General features: G+C 40.7%; 1 protein-coding gene across 3 annotated transcripts in view; it reads left to right on the top strand.

The window, feature by feature from the left end:
• CHN1 (chimerin 1) overlaps nucleotides 1-17,701 on the top strand; it is a 118,100-nt gene that overhangs the window by 76,875 nt on the left and 23,524 nt on the right. For 2 of the 3 annotated variants that reach the window (XM_066612265.1, XM_066612266.1), the window contains 2 exons: nucleotides 2,799-2,876; nucleotides 16,326-16,410. In XM_066612265.1, the coding sequence (XP_066468362.1) occupies nucleotides 2,799-2,876; nucleotides 16,326-16,410 (163 nt within the window). Of the gene's footprint in view, nucleotides 1-2,209; nucleotides 2,251-2,798; nucleotides 2,877-16,325; nucleotides 16,411-17,701 lie in introns of those variants that run through there. The other variant, XM_066612267.1, reaches the window with a different exon arrangement.

Genomic DNA, 17,701 nt, shown 5'->3' with positions numbered 1-17,701 from the left:
AGCGCCTGGGCTCGGCGGCACCAAAAAGGGCTGCCGCCAAATCCTGCGCCTCCCACGCTACTGCGGGAGGCTCCTGGGGAGAAGGGGACTTTTGTCCCCTTCCCCCGAGTAAGGTAAGCAGCCCCACGATGGGGCTACTCACTTTACCACTGACCAAAACGTTGGCGGTAGAGTAAAGGTGCTTGTTTAGGATGCGCAGCCCTCCATGAACACCCTGGATCCTGCAGAGCTCAGTTCCACAGATCCTCCTCCCACCCACCCTTCAGCATGCCTCCGGTCTCCCATCCCCGCCCCTGCCTGCTGTTCCGCAGCTCAGTGGTCGGGAAACCGCCGAGCCGCTGAACCTGGGCCACAGCCCTGCACTAGCCTAGCAACAGCGGGAGCCTGGCGGTGAGCCCCGCAAGCGTGCCTTATGGCACATTTGCAACTGTGGTCTGCAGCACAGAGCTGTGCCACAGACCACAGGATTGGGCTCTAAATCTTTTCCATTAATTACTCTTAGAAACTTCTTATCCCCATTCCATTTCTCAGGTAACTGCTTTGCTATTTGCCATATCAAAACTGGCAGAAAGATTTTAGCTCTTCAGGAAAGGCTGCCTTTCTTAATGCCCCCTCTTTCCATCCTTTTTCAGCAAAAAGAAAAAACATTATCAGCCATTTTTACCTGTGGCCATGCGTTCCTGACCCTAGGTATGAAGTAAATCTCATTGCAGTACAAAATGTGTTCATCACATCAGTTGAAAATGTTACCTTTAAGGAGATCAGGGTGGTGCACATGGTTCCTCCCCTTTGTCTTCACAACAACCCTGTGAGGTAGGTGAGGCTGAGAAATAGTGGTTGACCCCAGGTCACCCAAGAAGCTTCGTGGCTGATTAGGAATTTGAACCTGGGTCAGGTTCACCATAGGTATGCATTGGTTTGGGAGCTGGACTTAGACCTGGAAGTTGAAGTCCAGCTCCCAAACCACTACACCATCCTAGCTCTCAGGATGATAACACAGCAGCTTGGAATCTTGGAGAAAACATCACAGTATTGAACCTTGAATTTCAGGGTTATTGACACGTTTGAGAAATTTCAGCAAAATATCTCTTGTAACCATGGGTGCTTAGTGCCAAGATTAGTTGTAAGAAGTGACCATTGTAACTTGGCAGCATTATTTTATACCTTCTTCCCAGTCCATCTGAGTACAGTGGGAATATATACACGAAGTTGTAAAATGGCAGCACTGGGAAAATAGATGGTGAAATTCCTTAAAATAATAGAGATGAAGTGCATATTAACTACAGAAAGCTATACTGTAGACCAGGGGTGCCCAAATCCCGGCCCTGGAGGATTCTCAATGCTGCCCTCAGAGAGCCCCCAGTCTCAAATGAGCCTCTGGCCCTCCGGAGATTTGTTGGAGCCCGCAGTGGCCTGACGCAACTGCTCTCAGCGTGAGGACAACTGTTTGACCTCTCGCATGAGCTGTGGGATGAGGGCCCCCTCCACTGCTTGCTGTTTCACATCTGTGATGCAGTAGCAGCGGCAAAGGAAAAACCAGCCTTGCTTTGTGCAAGGCCTTTTATAGGCCTTGAGCTATTTCAAGACCTTCATTCATTCATATAAGTTCATCTTTAATATATACATTTATGTAAACTTATGTAAATTTATGTAAATTAATTCTTCCCCCCCCTCCCCGGCCCCTGACACAGTGTCAGGGAGATGATGTGGCACTCCTGCCAGAAACTTTGGACACCCCTGCTGTAGACAATTCTGTTTTACCAACATGTATTGCTATGGAATGGTGATAAACAGATGAAGGGGTGGGTGGAAAAACAACTCTGTGTGAATAGCTTATATGCAATGAAATCAGATTACTCCTAAATCATCCATGTAATATAATAAGCTTTTTCCAGTTTGCTCTTCAGATTCAATGCCTGAAAAATGTATTGCAGTCTCCTTAGTTTTTAAATGGCAGAGATGCCATTTTGCAGTGATGCATGACTCATTCATTGCTCATTATCTTCCTGCTGATTTTTTTTTTCTCTTGAGCCAGCAAGAAAGTCTCATGTGGGAGGGGGAGAGGGATGAGGGAGTTGAGCAGCACCGTGTACTTAAATTCTATTGCTGCCTTTTCATTGGTTACATGCCCTCTTAATGTAACCAGTCTAATCTTTTGCTGCTTGCGAAAGCCCACCCCTCCTCCCTCTCTCCTTGCTAGACTGAGGCTAGCAGAGTGACTGTTAACTGGAAACTGATTATATGCAGTATGTGAGCATCTTTTGATACAAAATGGACATCAGTATGTTTGAGTAAGGGAGGAAAGAATCTAGAGAACTGCCTGTTCGACATGCCCTGCATGGGTTTCTAAATGGATGAAGACTATCTGGGCTTTCTTTTGTTTCCAGTGACTCCACTGTCGTTCGTATTCAGATCTATAAGTTTTCAAGCTTAAACTAGAGACTTTAAAAAATAAAAATAAAAAAAATAAACTGCGTAACTTCATCCAGCATCTTCTTTTGAAGTATAATAGTCATAGCATCAACATGCCTTTCTGCAGTTCAGTGTAAGCTTTGGGATATTGTCAATTTTTTTAAAAAAAAATTCAATTTGAGATCAGTACAGTGTTTCTTGCCTGTTCCAAAATGCCATCCAAAGAGTCTTGTTCGGGGCAGAAAGCTAATAGATCTGCCATTCACAACTCGAAACAGGAGAGCCGTCAAAGAGATTTATTGCTAGCAGCCTTGGGAATGCGACTGGGCTTTCAAAAGTCATCTGTGACAATCTGGCAACCTCTGAAACTCTTTGCTTATTCGCAGCTGACATCGCTTGTCAGAAGAGCAACTCTGAAGGAAAATGAACACATTCCAAAATACGAGAAGGTTCACAGTTTCAAGGTAAGATGTTCACCTGCTTCATTAAGCCTAGGGCTCCGTGTTCGAGATTTGTCTTTGCATGTCTGTGTGTGTTAACTCTGAAGCTGAGCACAATCAATTCAATTGAGAATCATTGCAGTGAAATAGCACCTTGCATGTTAAATTAATTTGATTCTCTCAAACTGTAATCAAGATAACAAAACTGCAGCAATACTGTATTTTTATTAGTGTGTGTACACCTAGAGTCAGGGATATAATTTTAGCTGAATTTTTGTTTGTAGTTAAAAAGTATCCAAGTATTTCCTCCCACCTGATCTTTGAATTAAACTGAACTTATCTCTGCTCATTGCTATTAAATAGCATCAGATGCCAAAAGCATGCTCAGTTGCATCTGGGTAGAGCAGATGGTCTGCATTACTCTTACTGCTTAACTTTTTTTTTCTTCCATTAATGAATTGACCGTGATGAAAAGAGTGTGTTTTTACCACAGGGCTCTTGAAGCTGCTGACACTTGAGGAACTACTCTGGAAGAGTTTTCTTATGTTTTTATGCAGCTCCTAATTATCATTGTGTTCTTTTTAAAAAACAAAAATACAATAGGCTTCTTCATTTTCTCTTGGGGATGATGCACAAATTATATACTTACACTGCATGTGTTGTGCCTTACTATTTGTAGGCAGTTTCTTCCACCCATTTAGTTAAATGGGCTTGTGTTTAATTAAGGTTCTGTAAACAGAATAACTGTTTACAGTACTGGAATAGAAACTGGTACACCAGAGAATATAGTGCAGTTCGTTTATATTTTAAAATGACCCTGTGCAGTGCAAATGATAACAATTTGGTCCTTATTCCTGCTTGAAGTAAAACCTCTGTACAGTATTCCTTCCTTTTGAAAACCAAAACACTCAGTTCATCCAGTCCAGGAATCTGTTCTAGACATGAGAACTCCAGAGTTCATGCAGAGCTCCCCCTTCAGGAATGGAGTGTGCATTTGAATCCTCTCCCTCCATTGAACTAAGTTAGACCCTCAAGTGTGCATGTACATGTGTATACATAGCACTGTGGATTGGAGATGTATGAAATCTGCTTCATGTTTCCTTTCTGAAGTGTTTCCCACCATAGGGGGTTATCTATACATTTCACTTTGAATCAGTTTAAAGCCTAACTGACATCTCACAATGATGTATAAAAAAGAAGAAAAAACCATCTCACTGACTTGACTGATGCCCTGTATCTTACTCCAGTGTAGTGAGTAAACTTCATCTTTTTATGTTCTTTTCTGCAACACAGCTTTCTAAATACACATATGTAGTTGCAATCTCTGTACATCTGCTGTTACATTCAGTCTACACTCATTTCCAGAGGACAAAACTATGCATTAGCTGAGTTCCAGATTGCAGCCAGATTTCATTAATTTTAGACTACAATCTTCAAAGCAGTCCCCTGATACATTCACTTCAGTTAAACATCTTGATACATAAATGCTCTAAGAATGCAGCTGTTACCATTTATATTGGTCTGATTCTCTATACATTTAGGATGGGGATGAAACAAGGAAATCCACTGTTTAAAAAAACAGAGCAAAAACATGCTTTGCTAAAATATTTATTTTGTAATTTTTCTTGTTTCAGGATTCCAAAGTATCCCAAAACGTTGTTAGTGCCTCTGCCTAACTTTTAGTAATTTTAATATAGTTAAATACATATTCTTTCCCTCCTATAACCTCTTGGGGTGGTTTATAATATTTTCAGAATATTTTTTTAATTGTGAAAATGTATTTAAAATGGGGAAAATGTATCTAAAAAAATCCAAATGAATGTGTATCCCTGGCAACCAAAGAGCCAGCTCAATTTTATTTTAAAAAAAATTACATTAGTTTGAATGATGTTGCCTTTGGCAGATCTTCAGGGAATGATGGAGAATAGGAATGATGAATATGTGTGTGCCCTTTGCAATCATACTTGATACACAGGGGGCACTATCAAAAGATTACCCTAGGTTAACTGTAGAGATTATGATCACTCATGGGGAAAGAGGCATTCTCAAAGGTATGAAATTTAGAGACCCATTACTGTGCCTTTAGGAATACTGCAGTCAGCTTTTTCCCAGGGTAGAAAAATAAAAACAATCAGAGAATTAAAGGAAATATCAAGAAGAATCTGACCATAAGTAAATAAAACCAGAAGTCATTCCATTAAGTTACACACAATTTCCTTGACTCAGATCAGAATCGGTTGCCTTGAGTGTCGCAAACATGCTGTAAAGCACGTTTGCCACTACTTAGGAGCCAGCAGTGCCAATTGGAAGGCCAGCGCCAGTCTGCCAGCACTGCATCCCAACCACCAGCTGCTGGCAGAGGTGAGTACTCTGCCAAGCAGGGGAGGGTGATGGGAAGACGGAATGGAGGCAAGGAGGGGGCATTTCTGAGCAGGGGAAGGATAGAATGGGTTGAATCAAGTCCAGGAGAGCCTCTGCCATAACCTGTCCTCCCTGCCAGGCTTGGCAGTCTTACATGGGATTGCTCAGATTTGCACCAGTGAATTAGCTGCCGCGGATCCAAATAGCCACATTGGGCAGGCTGGAGCATTAGAATAAGGGGGAAATGTCTCCTTACCAGAGAAGATCTCCAGCCTACTTTCTTACCTGTACTGGATACAGTGTAGATCGTGCAGCCTAATTCCCCCAGCGCGCGTTAGGATTGGGCTTCCCATCTGACAATATAAGCCTTGAAATATAATTCAGTTTGAATTCATGAGATTTTGACTTAAGCTAAATGATTTGTATCATCTAGAATAACTGATTAATACAGCTACAAAGATTCAGTTGTAATCTAAACGTAGCTTAGTGGAAGAAAACAAAATTGAGTATAGATAGCTATTGGGCATGCCAGACACAGGAATGCTGATTTCACATTGGTTTAATTGTAATGGCCCTTCTCCATAGTTTTGTGAAAGTGCTGAGAATTTCTCAGTGGAGAAATGGTAGATCTACAATTCCCAGAGTTTCTAGTTTGGGAAGGAATAGGATTATTCTACTGCTGTGGGACTATTGCAGGTGTCAGGCTAAAGACGAAATCAATTTCATTTGAGTGATCTTCTGGTGGTTCTCTTAAGTTTAGCTATGGGAGAGAAACCGTCCCTACTCACTCCAGCATAACATTTTTCCCAGTGCTAATGGCTCTCTTTAGGCTTTTTAAAAATTCTAAGCTCCATAAGAACGTAAGAAGAGCCCTGTTGGATCAGGCCAAAGGCCCATCTAGTCCAGCTTCCTGTATCTCACAGTGGCCCACCAAATGCTTCAGGGAGCACACAAAACAACAGATACAACCTGCGTCCTGGGGTCCTCCCCTGCATCTGGCAATCAGAGACTGCCTACCTCTAAAACCAGGAGCTTGTACATACCTACCATGACTTGTAACCCGTGATGAACTTTTCCTCCAGAAATTTGACCAATCCCATTTTACATGCATCCAGGCAAGATGCCATCGTTACTTCCTGTGGCAAGGAGTCCCACAGATTAATTACACGCTAGGCAAAGAAATATTTTCTGTCTGTCCTAACTCTCCCAACACTCAGCTTTAGTGGATGTCCCCTGGTTCTGGTTCTGTTATTATGTGAGAGGGAAAAGAGTGTCTCTCTATCCACTTTATGCATCCCCTGCATAATTTTGATGTCTCAATCATGTCCCCCCTCAGGCGCCTCTTTTCTAGACTGAAAAGCCCCAGACGTTGTAGCCTTTCCTCATAAGGAAGGTGCCCCAGCCCAGTAATCATTTTGGTTGCTCTCTTATGCACCTTTTCCATTTCCACTATATTCTTTGAGACAGAGACCTGTTTTTTAATGTTTTTGTTCCACAAACCACTTTGTAAACATTTTTAGTTACATAGCAGTATACTAATATTCCCAATTAATTGATTGATAATAAACTATTATAATGTATATAATAAGATAATATGTAATTTTATACATTTATAATAAGATAATATGTAATTTGCTGAAGTGTGCTCTTCAGCAAAAGTCCTGAAAATTGCAAAGAACAAGTGAGCAATTCCAGTAGGTTAGATTGCAGGCACAGATAATAGGCCTCAGGATCATGAACTTCTAAAACTCTATAATTAAACAATTCCAAAGCACTTGTATTATGTCAGATCACTGCATTTATGGATTGTCAACACAACAACATTCCTCCAGGGTTCCAGATAGGTATTTCCAAGCCCTTCCCTGAAGATCCAGTGAATGAAACAGGCTTTCCACCTGCAGAGCATTTACTCTACAAATTAGCTACAGTCCCATCCCCTTCATGTAAAGTTATAATTATTCAGCAAAATTAGCAATGTAATATTTTCTTTCCTTGGACTGAGAAGATATATTTCAAGGCTGGCAGATGGAAAGCCAAAGTTTGGCTTCCCAGGTAGCTATAAAAGATGAACTACGTGTAGCATGTCGCCCCAAGATTCTTTTTACATAATGCGATCTGGAGCAGTGGTGCAAGGAGAGAGATGCTTCTTAATAATTTTCCTTCAGACTGTTTTTCAATTGAAAATTGCCCCCACCAAACCACTTGTAATCCCACTGGGAGGAAGAAATGAGTGACCATTAGCAGGGATAAAAGCATCTTATGGGAGATTTTCAGCAGAAAAATAGTCCAGGGAGGAAGTTGACAACCCTCACCTTATTTAAATGGAAGCCCCAGGTGCTGTGTATATGTAAAAAGCATCACAGGCCTACATATAACATGTGGTTCTGGCCTTGGTAAGAACCCTTAGTGTGCTCTTGCACAATCCATACTCTGTGCCAGTAGAATACTACTGTTCAGGTACAAGAGAGTGGGCAATATTTGACCCTGGCCAGCTTCTGCTGATTGAACCACCACAAAGCAACAAGGAGCAGGAATAACCAAGAATATCAACAGCAGCACCATTATAGGATGCCCAACAATTGATTCAGATTCGGCCATTGAACTTCAATTCAGGTTCAATCAAGGATTAGCTCCTGTTGTATATTTATTGTTATCTATTATATTTATAATGTCACTGAAGGTAGGTTGAAGTGCTACTGTCTGCTGATAGCACTTTACCTTCCATTCACTCCTGCCTATAGAACCTATGAAAATCATGAATGAAATTATTCTTTGGCTTTTGATGACAGTAAGCAATTATAGAACAAAACCAGATCTGCAGACATAAATTGAATTTATAGTTGGGGCAAAATCGGCACACTCATCCAACTTGAACTTCCATGTTCAATTAATTTTAACCATAACCAAACAATTGTCTGCTGATGATCTCTACTTTTCTCTGAAGGCTAGTGGTAGCAAAAATAAGTGAAATTCATCTGCCACATTTCTGTACTTGTTCGTTATCATGATTTGTTCCTGTAGACTTTTATGTGGTTTAACCTTACCTGTCTCCTTGCTGCCACAATTCTAAAAAAATATAATCTAAGTGTTTCAAAGGAAATTTCTGGGGAAGTAGCTATGAAGTGTTTAGGCTCACGTTCTGTCTATCCTAAGCATTTCATTACTGTTATATGCATAATGCAAAAGTTACATATCCTGTAGCTTTTTCTGTATTTCAAAACATTTAAGTCTATTAAAATAGACTCCCCCCTATTAACAAGAAATCTGTATATTTTTCTAGACAACTCTAGCTTTGACGCATTGTTGCTTGTGAATCTTCTGCCTCTGCATGTGCATGGCCTGAGGAGCTGAGATGCTCCCCTATGTGGTGAAGTGTAGGACTCTAATGAGGCAGCCAAGGCACTTGCCTCAAGGACTTGATATGGTGTGTCACAGCCTCTTATCATCAGCAGCTTTCCTCCCAAATTAGGTAGAGCATCATAGCCAAGCTAGCTCCTTTCATTCTCAGCTTCCCACAGTATTCTTGTACATTTCCTATATGTAGCTACTATCCTAAGAAATCCAGGTTTTTTGCCATCTTGTAGGATTTGAGAGTTAGACAAAGTACTAACAGACATCTAACTTTAGCAAAATGTAGGATCTATTGAGCAGTGTGGAGGGGTGGGGGTATATGTGAACATCAGTTATCACTAAAAGAAAAATAAAGAGTATTCAATTGTCTGCTGTGGCCTTACTGAAATGCAATTTCCACTTGTTTGCATTTTTGCAGACACATTTCGCACCCATAGGGAAATAAACAAGACATGATGGAACTTCTGGCTCAAAATGAGTATTGGCCTAAAAGAATATTCAGCTACTCGGCATTCAAGTCTGTGCTGTCCTTGCTGATAAGCATGCTATTTATATGCAGCAGTGAAAGATGCTGGATTGCCCTGTGCAAAATGTCCCCAATGTCCTCTGAAGTCCTAACTAAGTTGTTGGCCACAATTCAAGACAGGTTCAATGCATACACAAGTTCAACCTTATCCAAAACACAAGAGTGGAGTATAGAGCAGTCTCATTGACCTTCTCTTCCACAGACTGTGTAAATAAATGTGTTGTCCTTTAGCTATTCAGGTACGTACTGTACTGTCAACCAATATTTCTGATGTCACTATGCAAATCAATTTCTGTCAACTGTTTGCCAAGTGTCTTTGGTTTCCATATTTTTCTTCCCCACTATCTGTAAAATGGAATTAGTGCATTAAATCTAGAGCAGTATTTCTCAAACTGTGCATCAGGACCCCTAGGTGGGTCACCAGCCAATTTCAGGTGGGTCCCCATTCATTTCAATGTGTATTTTTAATATATTAGACTTGATGCTGCCATGGTATGTGGCTGCATTTGAGGAGATGTTACAGATCTGTACTTTTAACGGGCTACTTTGTACAGTATATGCTTTCAATAGTTATATGCTTTTAATAATGATAGTCAATGGGGCTTACTCCCAGGTAAGTGTGGATAGATTTGAGCCTTTGAGATGTTTGGGGAATTTTTTTAAACAGATCAGCAACTGCTTGGGAAGGTTAGGAGGGTTCTACTTTATTTTAAATAAATTTTAAAACGTATTGTAAACTTTTAATTTACTGGATTGATTGATTTGGTTTTGTCGTATGGGAGGTATTAATAATTGTCCTGCTTATGTCACTTCTGACCATGACATCACTTCCAGGTTATTGACATCATTTCCAATGAGTCCTGACAGACTATCATTCTAAAAAGTGGGTCCTGGTGCTAAAAAGTTCGAAAACCACTGATCTAGAGAACCTAGATCTAGAGATCTAGAACCACTGATTACAAGCAGGCTTCTGTATATGTAACAGAATTTTCCTGCTCCTCCTCTCCACACAACCTCTCCAAATTTACTTTTAAAGTTCAAGGACCTTCTGAAATGGTGTAGGGCTGCAGTGGGAGGGAGGGGCTGATGGAAAATGGGGCCCACCCTTGTGCAAATGGAACTGCCTTTCTTGCTTGCACAAGGCACCTTTTGGATCTGTCCTAATATTTGCTTCACAAAATGTTTATGTAACCTTATTCAGTTAGAGCTTTAAGTGTTTTTGAGGTACATTATTTATCTGAATGTTATTTGTAAAACAAAAAGTGTCAATTGTGTGATTGAAATTTAAGCAATCTTAATCAACTTCACATATTTTCAGCTTCACTGATTCACAAAAGAAAGGGAGGAACTGAATTTGGCAGAAAGTTGAGCTTCCCACTAAACAGCTGACTTACTAGAGGGCGTGGAAGAGGCTGAATATCTTCCCAGCATATGAATATGCTTTGATCAGGAAGAGATCTCAGCCTACCCACCTTCTGTTCTGCACTGCAGTACAGTTTATGCCACAACTGCTCCACCTGAGACAGTCCAGCCCATAATGCAGAGCCCCATTATTCTGTCTTTCCCCCTCAAGTTTCTCCTGCAACACAACGCTGGTCCACTTGTGACCCACACGCAACCAGTGAATGTGGCTAGGTTACAGTCAAAAGAGATACAGTGTTGATGGTGCTTTATTTGTATTGCAGCCCATATGGAAGTAAAACTCATCATCTCCTGTCCTTTTCTTTTTATAAACATGTAATGCATGAGAGGAGGCTAAACCTGCAAAGGCGATAGTCTTATCTGAACAGCTAAGGAAAAAAGCCCAATGCCTGGCAGTATTCATAAGGCAGATGCTGTCTTTTATCACATGTCCTTGTCAGTATTGTTGTGTGTTTGTCTCATGGTTGTATTGCACAGGCCAGACTCATCACCATGCAAATAGTCCTTTATACTCAGTGCCAGTATTAGAGCTCTTACAACTATTACAGTGCACTTCAGATATGGTTGTGCTGGATTTATCCAGTTATTATTGCAAATGTTTATTTGGTGAAATACTAACACAAGTGCTGGAGGGTCTGATTAAACACTCTGATAGAGGACAACCCTCAGGGGAAAGGCAACGGTCTTTTTTGCCCATGTTTCTACTTGCACTGGTTTCACCAGGACTTAATTTGCAAAGGGACTTGACCCTTGAATACCAAGGCTCAGCTATGGAATATGCAAAGTAGCAGTAATGTGTCTGAGCATATATAAAGTGTTTCACTAATCATACTCTGCCCCAGTAAATATAAACATGGGAGTGCAGGAGCCTTCCATAACAGAGGCCTTGTGTTCCAGGAGATTGTAATCTCACTGTGTCCTGTTTTTGATATTACATAGGGCTTCACCTCCCTCTTCTACTTACTTTCTTTTTCTTTTCTTCTATATATTCACTTTATCTTTTTATCTCTTTCTAGTGGTTTAGCTAGCTAGGGTATTGGACACTCAGAGCAGGCCACTCAAAGTGAAGGGTAGACCTGGCTTCTGTTTTAGATCTCCCAGTGGAGGCCAGATCTACCCTTGGATTTGAGAGGCCAGCAGTCATGGCCTCTGCCTGGGGATCTCAAGGCAGAGGCCAGGTCTACCAGCTGCTCAGTGTCATACTTGATGCCCCAGGTGTACTTTACACTCGGGGCAGACTGCCCTCCTGCCCCGCTCTTGCTATGCTGTCATCACTTTCTCCTACATTTTCCTTCCACTGAATGTGGCACACAAACTTTTTCTTATAAAATCTAGCATCATCATCAGTTTTGATAAACTGTGGAGAATGATTTGTTTAGATGTCTCATTGTAACCATGGCCAGATAAGCAAGAAAAGTGTAGAGGAACAGAGTGGAAGCCTTATACCAAATGTTCTGTGTCTAGCTCTGGATAAATTAGGATGGCCTTTGTTGTAGTCACATTATTAATTTCCAAAGCCCACAGCAAAATATAACACAGAAATATAGACTAAAGTGTCTCGTATGACTGATAATGTAAATAATAACATTTCCTGTCTGGCTTCAAGGAAAATATAGAGCACCATATACCTCAGACTTTGACAGGGGCTATAAAAAGTATTTACTTCAGAGAAGTCTGATTTGGTTTAGTGGGGCTTTTCCACAAGGGATTTGTGGACTAGGGGCTTTGAAATTATATTCTACATAAAAAAAAAAATTAGCACACTCATTTTTTCTATGTATTGGATTTTGATCATTACATGCAATTTATACATTAATCATAGGTCAAAATAAACAAATACTGTAGTTTCATCTGCATTGAAAAAGGTGTTAGAAATTTGATTCTTCTCTGGAGCATTATGGATAAAATTTTCATCTGTAGAGAATGGGAAAATCAATCCAACCACTGACTTTTGTGACCAACCTTCTTGCACTCATGTATTGCATTTAACAACAACAACAACAACAACAACAACAACAACAACAACAACATTATTTTTACCCCGCCTTTCTCCCCGAAGGGACTCAAGGCGGCTTACAACATATTAAAAACATAATTTAAAAACAAATAAAAACATACTAACACATCATAAAAAACAGCAGTCAGAGTAAAAAAAATAGGTAAAAAGAGCATAGAGCAGCAGCAAGTCATAAAAGAATCAGGCCTGTAAAAAATATTAAAAGATGTTAAAAAGATGTTAAAAGGCCAAGAACTCAGAAGGCCTGTTTAAACAGAAGGGTCTTCAGGCCTCACCGAAAGGTCTCAAGAGAGGGAGCCATTCTTAACTCAAGGGGAAGGGAGTTCCATAGCGTTGGTGCCACTACTGAGAAGGCCCTATTTCTTGCCGCCGCCCCACGTACCTCCCTAGGCAGCGGCACTTGTAAAAAGGCCTTTTTTTAAAGGATAGCAGTGAGCTTCTGATCCTTCGATTCAGCACTGGAACTGACTTGTCCTGACTGTAAAATTCACTGTATCTATATTTTTACTTTGTATTATTTTCCATGGTGGAAGAGTAAACATGAGTATTTTTGGCTTATTAAAACTCTGGTGACAACATATTCAATTTCATAGCACACATATGCACATAATCTCATCTCCTCCCAAGGCATGTTTACCCAGTTGTATGAACATCTTGAGTTCTCACGATAAGAGCCTGGCTACATGTACCCTTGTCACATGACAGCAGCTATGCTTGCTCCTGTCATGTAAGAGCTGTGCCTGCCTCTTACAAATTCTGGAGTTTCTTCACTCTACAACAAGCAGCAAACATAGGATGAAACAGAAATCCCGCCCAGAATGGAGGAGTGCTAGCTGTCTTTGTTCATCAGTTTATCGCCTCTAGTCTCTCTTCTTAGAGGCCAATTTTCCCTAAGGGTTGGGAGGATGTGTGAGGATGTCAGTAGGGAATTAAGTACATGCTTAACTGCCCAATCCCGAACAGTACGCGCTGGCTTACTGCCAGCGCATACGGTCGCAAACATGCCGTAAGAAACATTTGTGGGCCCTACCGTTGGGCAAATGCCGGTGCTAGCCTAGCTCCACCACTCAGTCATGCGGACCGCTGAGCAGCGGAGAGGTAAGTTGGGGTGTGGGCAGAGGGCAGGGAAGAGGTGTTCTGTGGAAGGGGAAGGGGGGTGGAGGGTGGAGAGGAGGCATTCTGGGAACTCAGGGAGAGGGCGGGGAGGAGGTGTTATGGGGGGAGGGAGCAGGAAGGGTGGCAGGACCAGAGTCTCCATGTCAGGCTCACCGCCCAACACAGAGACTCTTGATTCTCCACCAACCTTTGGGACAGTGGAGAATTGACTAACCCCTTTTCTTGATGAGCCACAGGTGGCTGCCCAGAGTGCACAGGATGAGGTGGCAGCCATTTTTGGTGCAGCTGCAGCCCCAGGCAGCTAGGATTGGGCTGTAATGCTCCCCCATTGAAATAAGTGAGATTTTAAAGTTTTGGCTGGCTCATGGCCTGTGTTAGCCTTTAAGATGCCACATGATTCTTTGCCATTTCTGTACAACATATTGCCATAGATGGTGCTCTGGGATTAATCAGTTGTTGGTTTCATTTAGTTATGCTTCAGCCTCAGAGAGCAAAATGTCAAACTCAGCTTTAAGTATAGAGTCTGTAAGGCTACATGTTGGTTAGTAAAAATAATGATTTTCAGTGCTAAGAATGTTGTGGTACAATAGGAAGCCTATCATAACAGCGTCAAAGTTAGCTCATTGTGGTTGCAGCAAGAGACTTAAGGAGATTTTTGTGTTTTCATGCTCCATTTTATATTCCTTTTTGCATAGGTGGTTTCTAATTTACTTTTTCTCACTGTGGAAGTTCAGATAATGCATATATGCACAAAATCAAGTCTGAAGAAAAGCCTATCTTTTCTTTTAAGAGTTGTACTGAGTTTTGCTGATTTACATGTTCATAATTTCTGTTTAGGCAAAGAAAGAGTTTTTCATGAAATAGGCCCCAATCCTGTAGCCCCTACATCAGTTAGCAAGAGACTACAGCATGCGGAACACATTTTTGTTATACAAGAGACTGGAACAACAAAAACATAGCCTCGCTTCTAAAAAGCCATTGTCTTTACCTGTTCTTTTTTGTAGTGAACAGGAGTTGTCTTAGGGCCTGATCCTATTCAGCTTTTCAGCACCGTTGCAGCCGCAGTGCAGCCCTGAGATAAGGGAATAAGCATTCTCTTGCATTGAGGAGGTCTCTGTGACTGCCCACCATAGGATGCAGTGCATGCTCCATTGGCATGGCTGCACCAGCACTAGGAAATTGGATAGGATTGGGCCCTTAATGCACTAGGTCAGAACATCAACCTTGCTCAGTCAATAGAATTCATTATAATGGGAACAGTTTGGGTGATACTGGCTGACTAGCCACCCAATCACATGAGAAGTACTGAGGGAGAGCTCCTCTCACCTATTTGCCCACTCACCACTCTGCCTCTGCTAACTGGGATTAAGAGGCACCTTTTCAGTGGTGATACTCTTATATATTTGCATTTTTACATAATTGCACTTTATATTTTGTTCCAACTTTGACATTTCCTGTTGTGTGCTGCCTTGAGCTCTCCATTCATTCAGAGAGGAAGCAGGATATGAATCCTTTAAACAGCAGCAGAGAGTAACTGTCCTTATTCACCTCAGAATAGAAAATTTTCTTGCAGCCGTTTGCTTGTATCTCTTTTTTCTGTTGTGAGCTGCTGGGTCAGGAATCATAAATACATTATAGGTTGTGTCTCATGATCTGCTAGGGTTGCTTTCCAGCACCCCTAGTGGATAAAAAAAATCTGTGGATAAAAAAACAGTGGAAAAATAGATTTAAAGACCCACTTCTAGGTTTCTTGCCCCTCGTAATAAGGTCATGTGTCGACATTCACAGGGGTTTGATTCTGGGCTGATACCATAAAATGTGTTAAATAAAAGCAATTTTTTAAAAATTAAAAAGTGGGTCCCTTTACAATTGTGGTTTAAAAACAGCTTTTCTTACTGTTGTAGTGAGACAGCAATTAGAACGATCACTTACATGACTGTCTCTACAACAGTAAGAAAAGCAGTTTTGTTTTTTTAAACTGTGATTTTAAAGAGATGCATTTTTCCCTTTTTCAGGGATCAGCACATTCCTTCACATTTGCAGTGGCCATTCATGTTGAGTCAAATCTGTGTATAAAAAATCCATGTATAACAAGGTTGGACCTGTATTTTGCCCTGTATATTATGACATAGTATATAGTATATACTATGTATAGTATATAGTGTATTTTGCTATATACAGTATATGACAACAATGATGATGCACTCATATGGCAAGCATAATGTCTGAATTTCCCTTAAACATAGTGCAATTAGAGATACTTTGGATGTTCCAGCTCCCTAAGTAACTGAATTGAGACAGAATGGCCATCAATGGCAGGGGGATGCACTCACTTCTAATTGTCTGATTGTTGGTTTGGTTGGGTTGCAACATCTGAACTAACCCATTATTTCAAGAGAAACTTAGTGTTTTCTGTGTGGTACTCAACAATACAAAAATGAGAAGTGTAGAAGCAGTGTTATGTGTTTTGATTTTGTTATCACCATTTTCTACAACCTCTACTTTTTTCATTTGCTACAGGGCACAAGCATTGCGGCCTATGTATCTGACATCTTTTCTTATATAATAAACATAATATGGCAACAAGGTTAATCAGTACTTTTTTTAAAGAGGGAGAACAAAACTGCTTAATTCACTTTTGAAAAACAAACCTGCTCATCTGCTTATTTCTGTTTTTCAGGTTCACACATTCAGGGGACCACATTGGTGTGAATATTGTGCCAACTTTATGTGGGGTCTCATTGCTCAGGGAGTGAAATGTGCAGGTAATAGTCATTTAAATTCATTTTTCTTTTAGTAATTCTCATCAGCTAGATTTCAACTTTATTGCTCAGATGCAGAGCGTCGGCTTTGAATGCAGGTGGTTCAGGTTCAATCCCCAGCATCTCCAGGAAGAGGAGAGAAAAATGCTTCTCTGTAACCTTGTAGAGCTGTTGCCCATCAGGATCAGCAATACTGCATTACATGACCAATGGCCTGATTCTTTTTTCCTATGTTCCTGTGTACTTGTTTGACCTATAACAGGGGTATCCATACACCTTGGGAGTATGTGAACCAAATGTTGGGAATATGGGACTCACTGTCTGAATAAGTAAAAAAAAAAAGTTGTTAGATCAGATTATGAACTAACACTGTTATCAATTCAGATTGAGGCGTTCTGTTCCTAGCTATCAATATGTATAGTAAAACCAAGCTATTGACATCTTTTGAAGTCATACTGGTACCTAATAGGACTGGTGGTCATTATGATTTTGACAGTCTGTCGAAAGGGGTCTGGGGATATATTGGGCAATTCTTGGGGGGGGGGGAGCTAATGGGCCTTTTCTGCCCTTTAATGTCATTCAGAATCTGTCATCTAAGATGACTAACCCCTTCTGCCTTATGATTGGCAACTTTCTCACTGATATCTTGGGTCTAGAAAATAAAATTCAAGATGTCATAAACTTTATGTTTCCAGAAAAGGAATGAGAGGAAAAAATATATTCTTTGGAAATATTTGATGTGTTAATGATGACTTGTTCTCATAAATACACCATGTAATTCATGGGTTAGAATCTATGTGAAACAGAGGAACAGAAGGTGCAGTGCTGCCTTAAATACAAAGGGAATAGAAAGACATTGTCTTATTCTGCATACCCATTCTTGGTTTAGAACTATTAGCATTGTTGTGAGTGTGATCAACCTTAAGTCCCTTTTTAAATTTCATTGGAAATTGATCTGTCTTTGGAATGTTATAAGATGTGGGTGATAACCAATTGCTTAAATACCTTTTAAAGGGGATTATACAAAATCATGGGAGAGATGGTTCTATCCAAGAGGTCTAAGCAAGAGGGCAAAGTAGGACCTCCTTGTTCAGAGGCAGTATGAGGCTGCTGAATACCAGTTGTTGAGAAGCAACAAATGAAAACGGATATTGTCCTCAAAACCTGTTTATGGGCTTCCAATAGCTTCTGGTTTGTCAGTGTGGGAGACCAGTTGCAGCAGTAGATTGACATTTCATCTGATCCAGTGGAGCTGTTGGTATGTTTAGTTGGAAAGTTCAACATGTGTTAAAAT

The sequence above is a fragment of the Tiliqua scincoides genome, chromosome 1 (genome assembly GCF_035046505.1).
Source record: "Tiliqua scincoides isolate rTilSci1 chromosome 1, rTilSci1.hap2, whole genome shotgun sequence".
Lineage (NCBI taxonomy): Eukaryota > Metazoa > Chordata > Lepidosauria > Squamata > Scincidae > Tiliqua > Tiliqua scincoides.
This window is presented reverse-complemented; position numbering and strand designations above follow the sequence as displayed.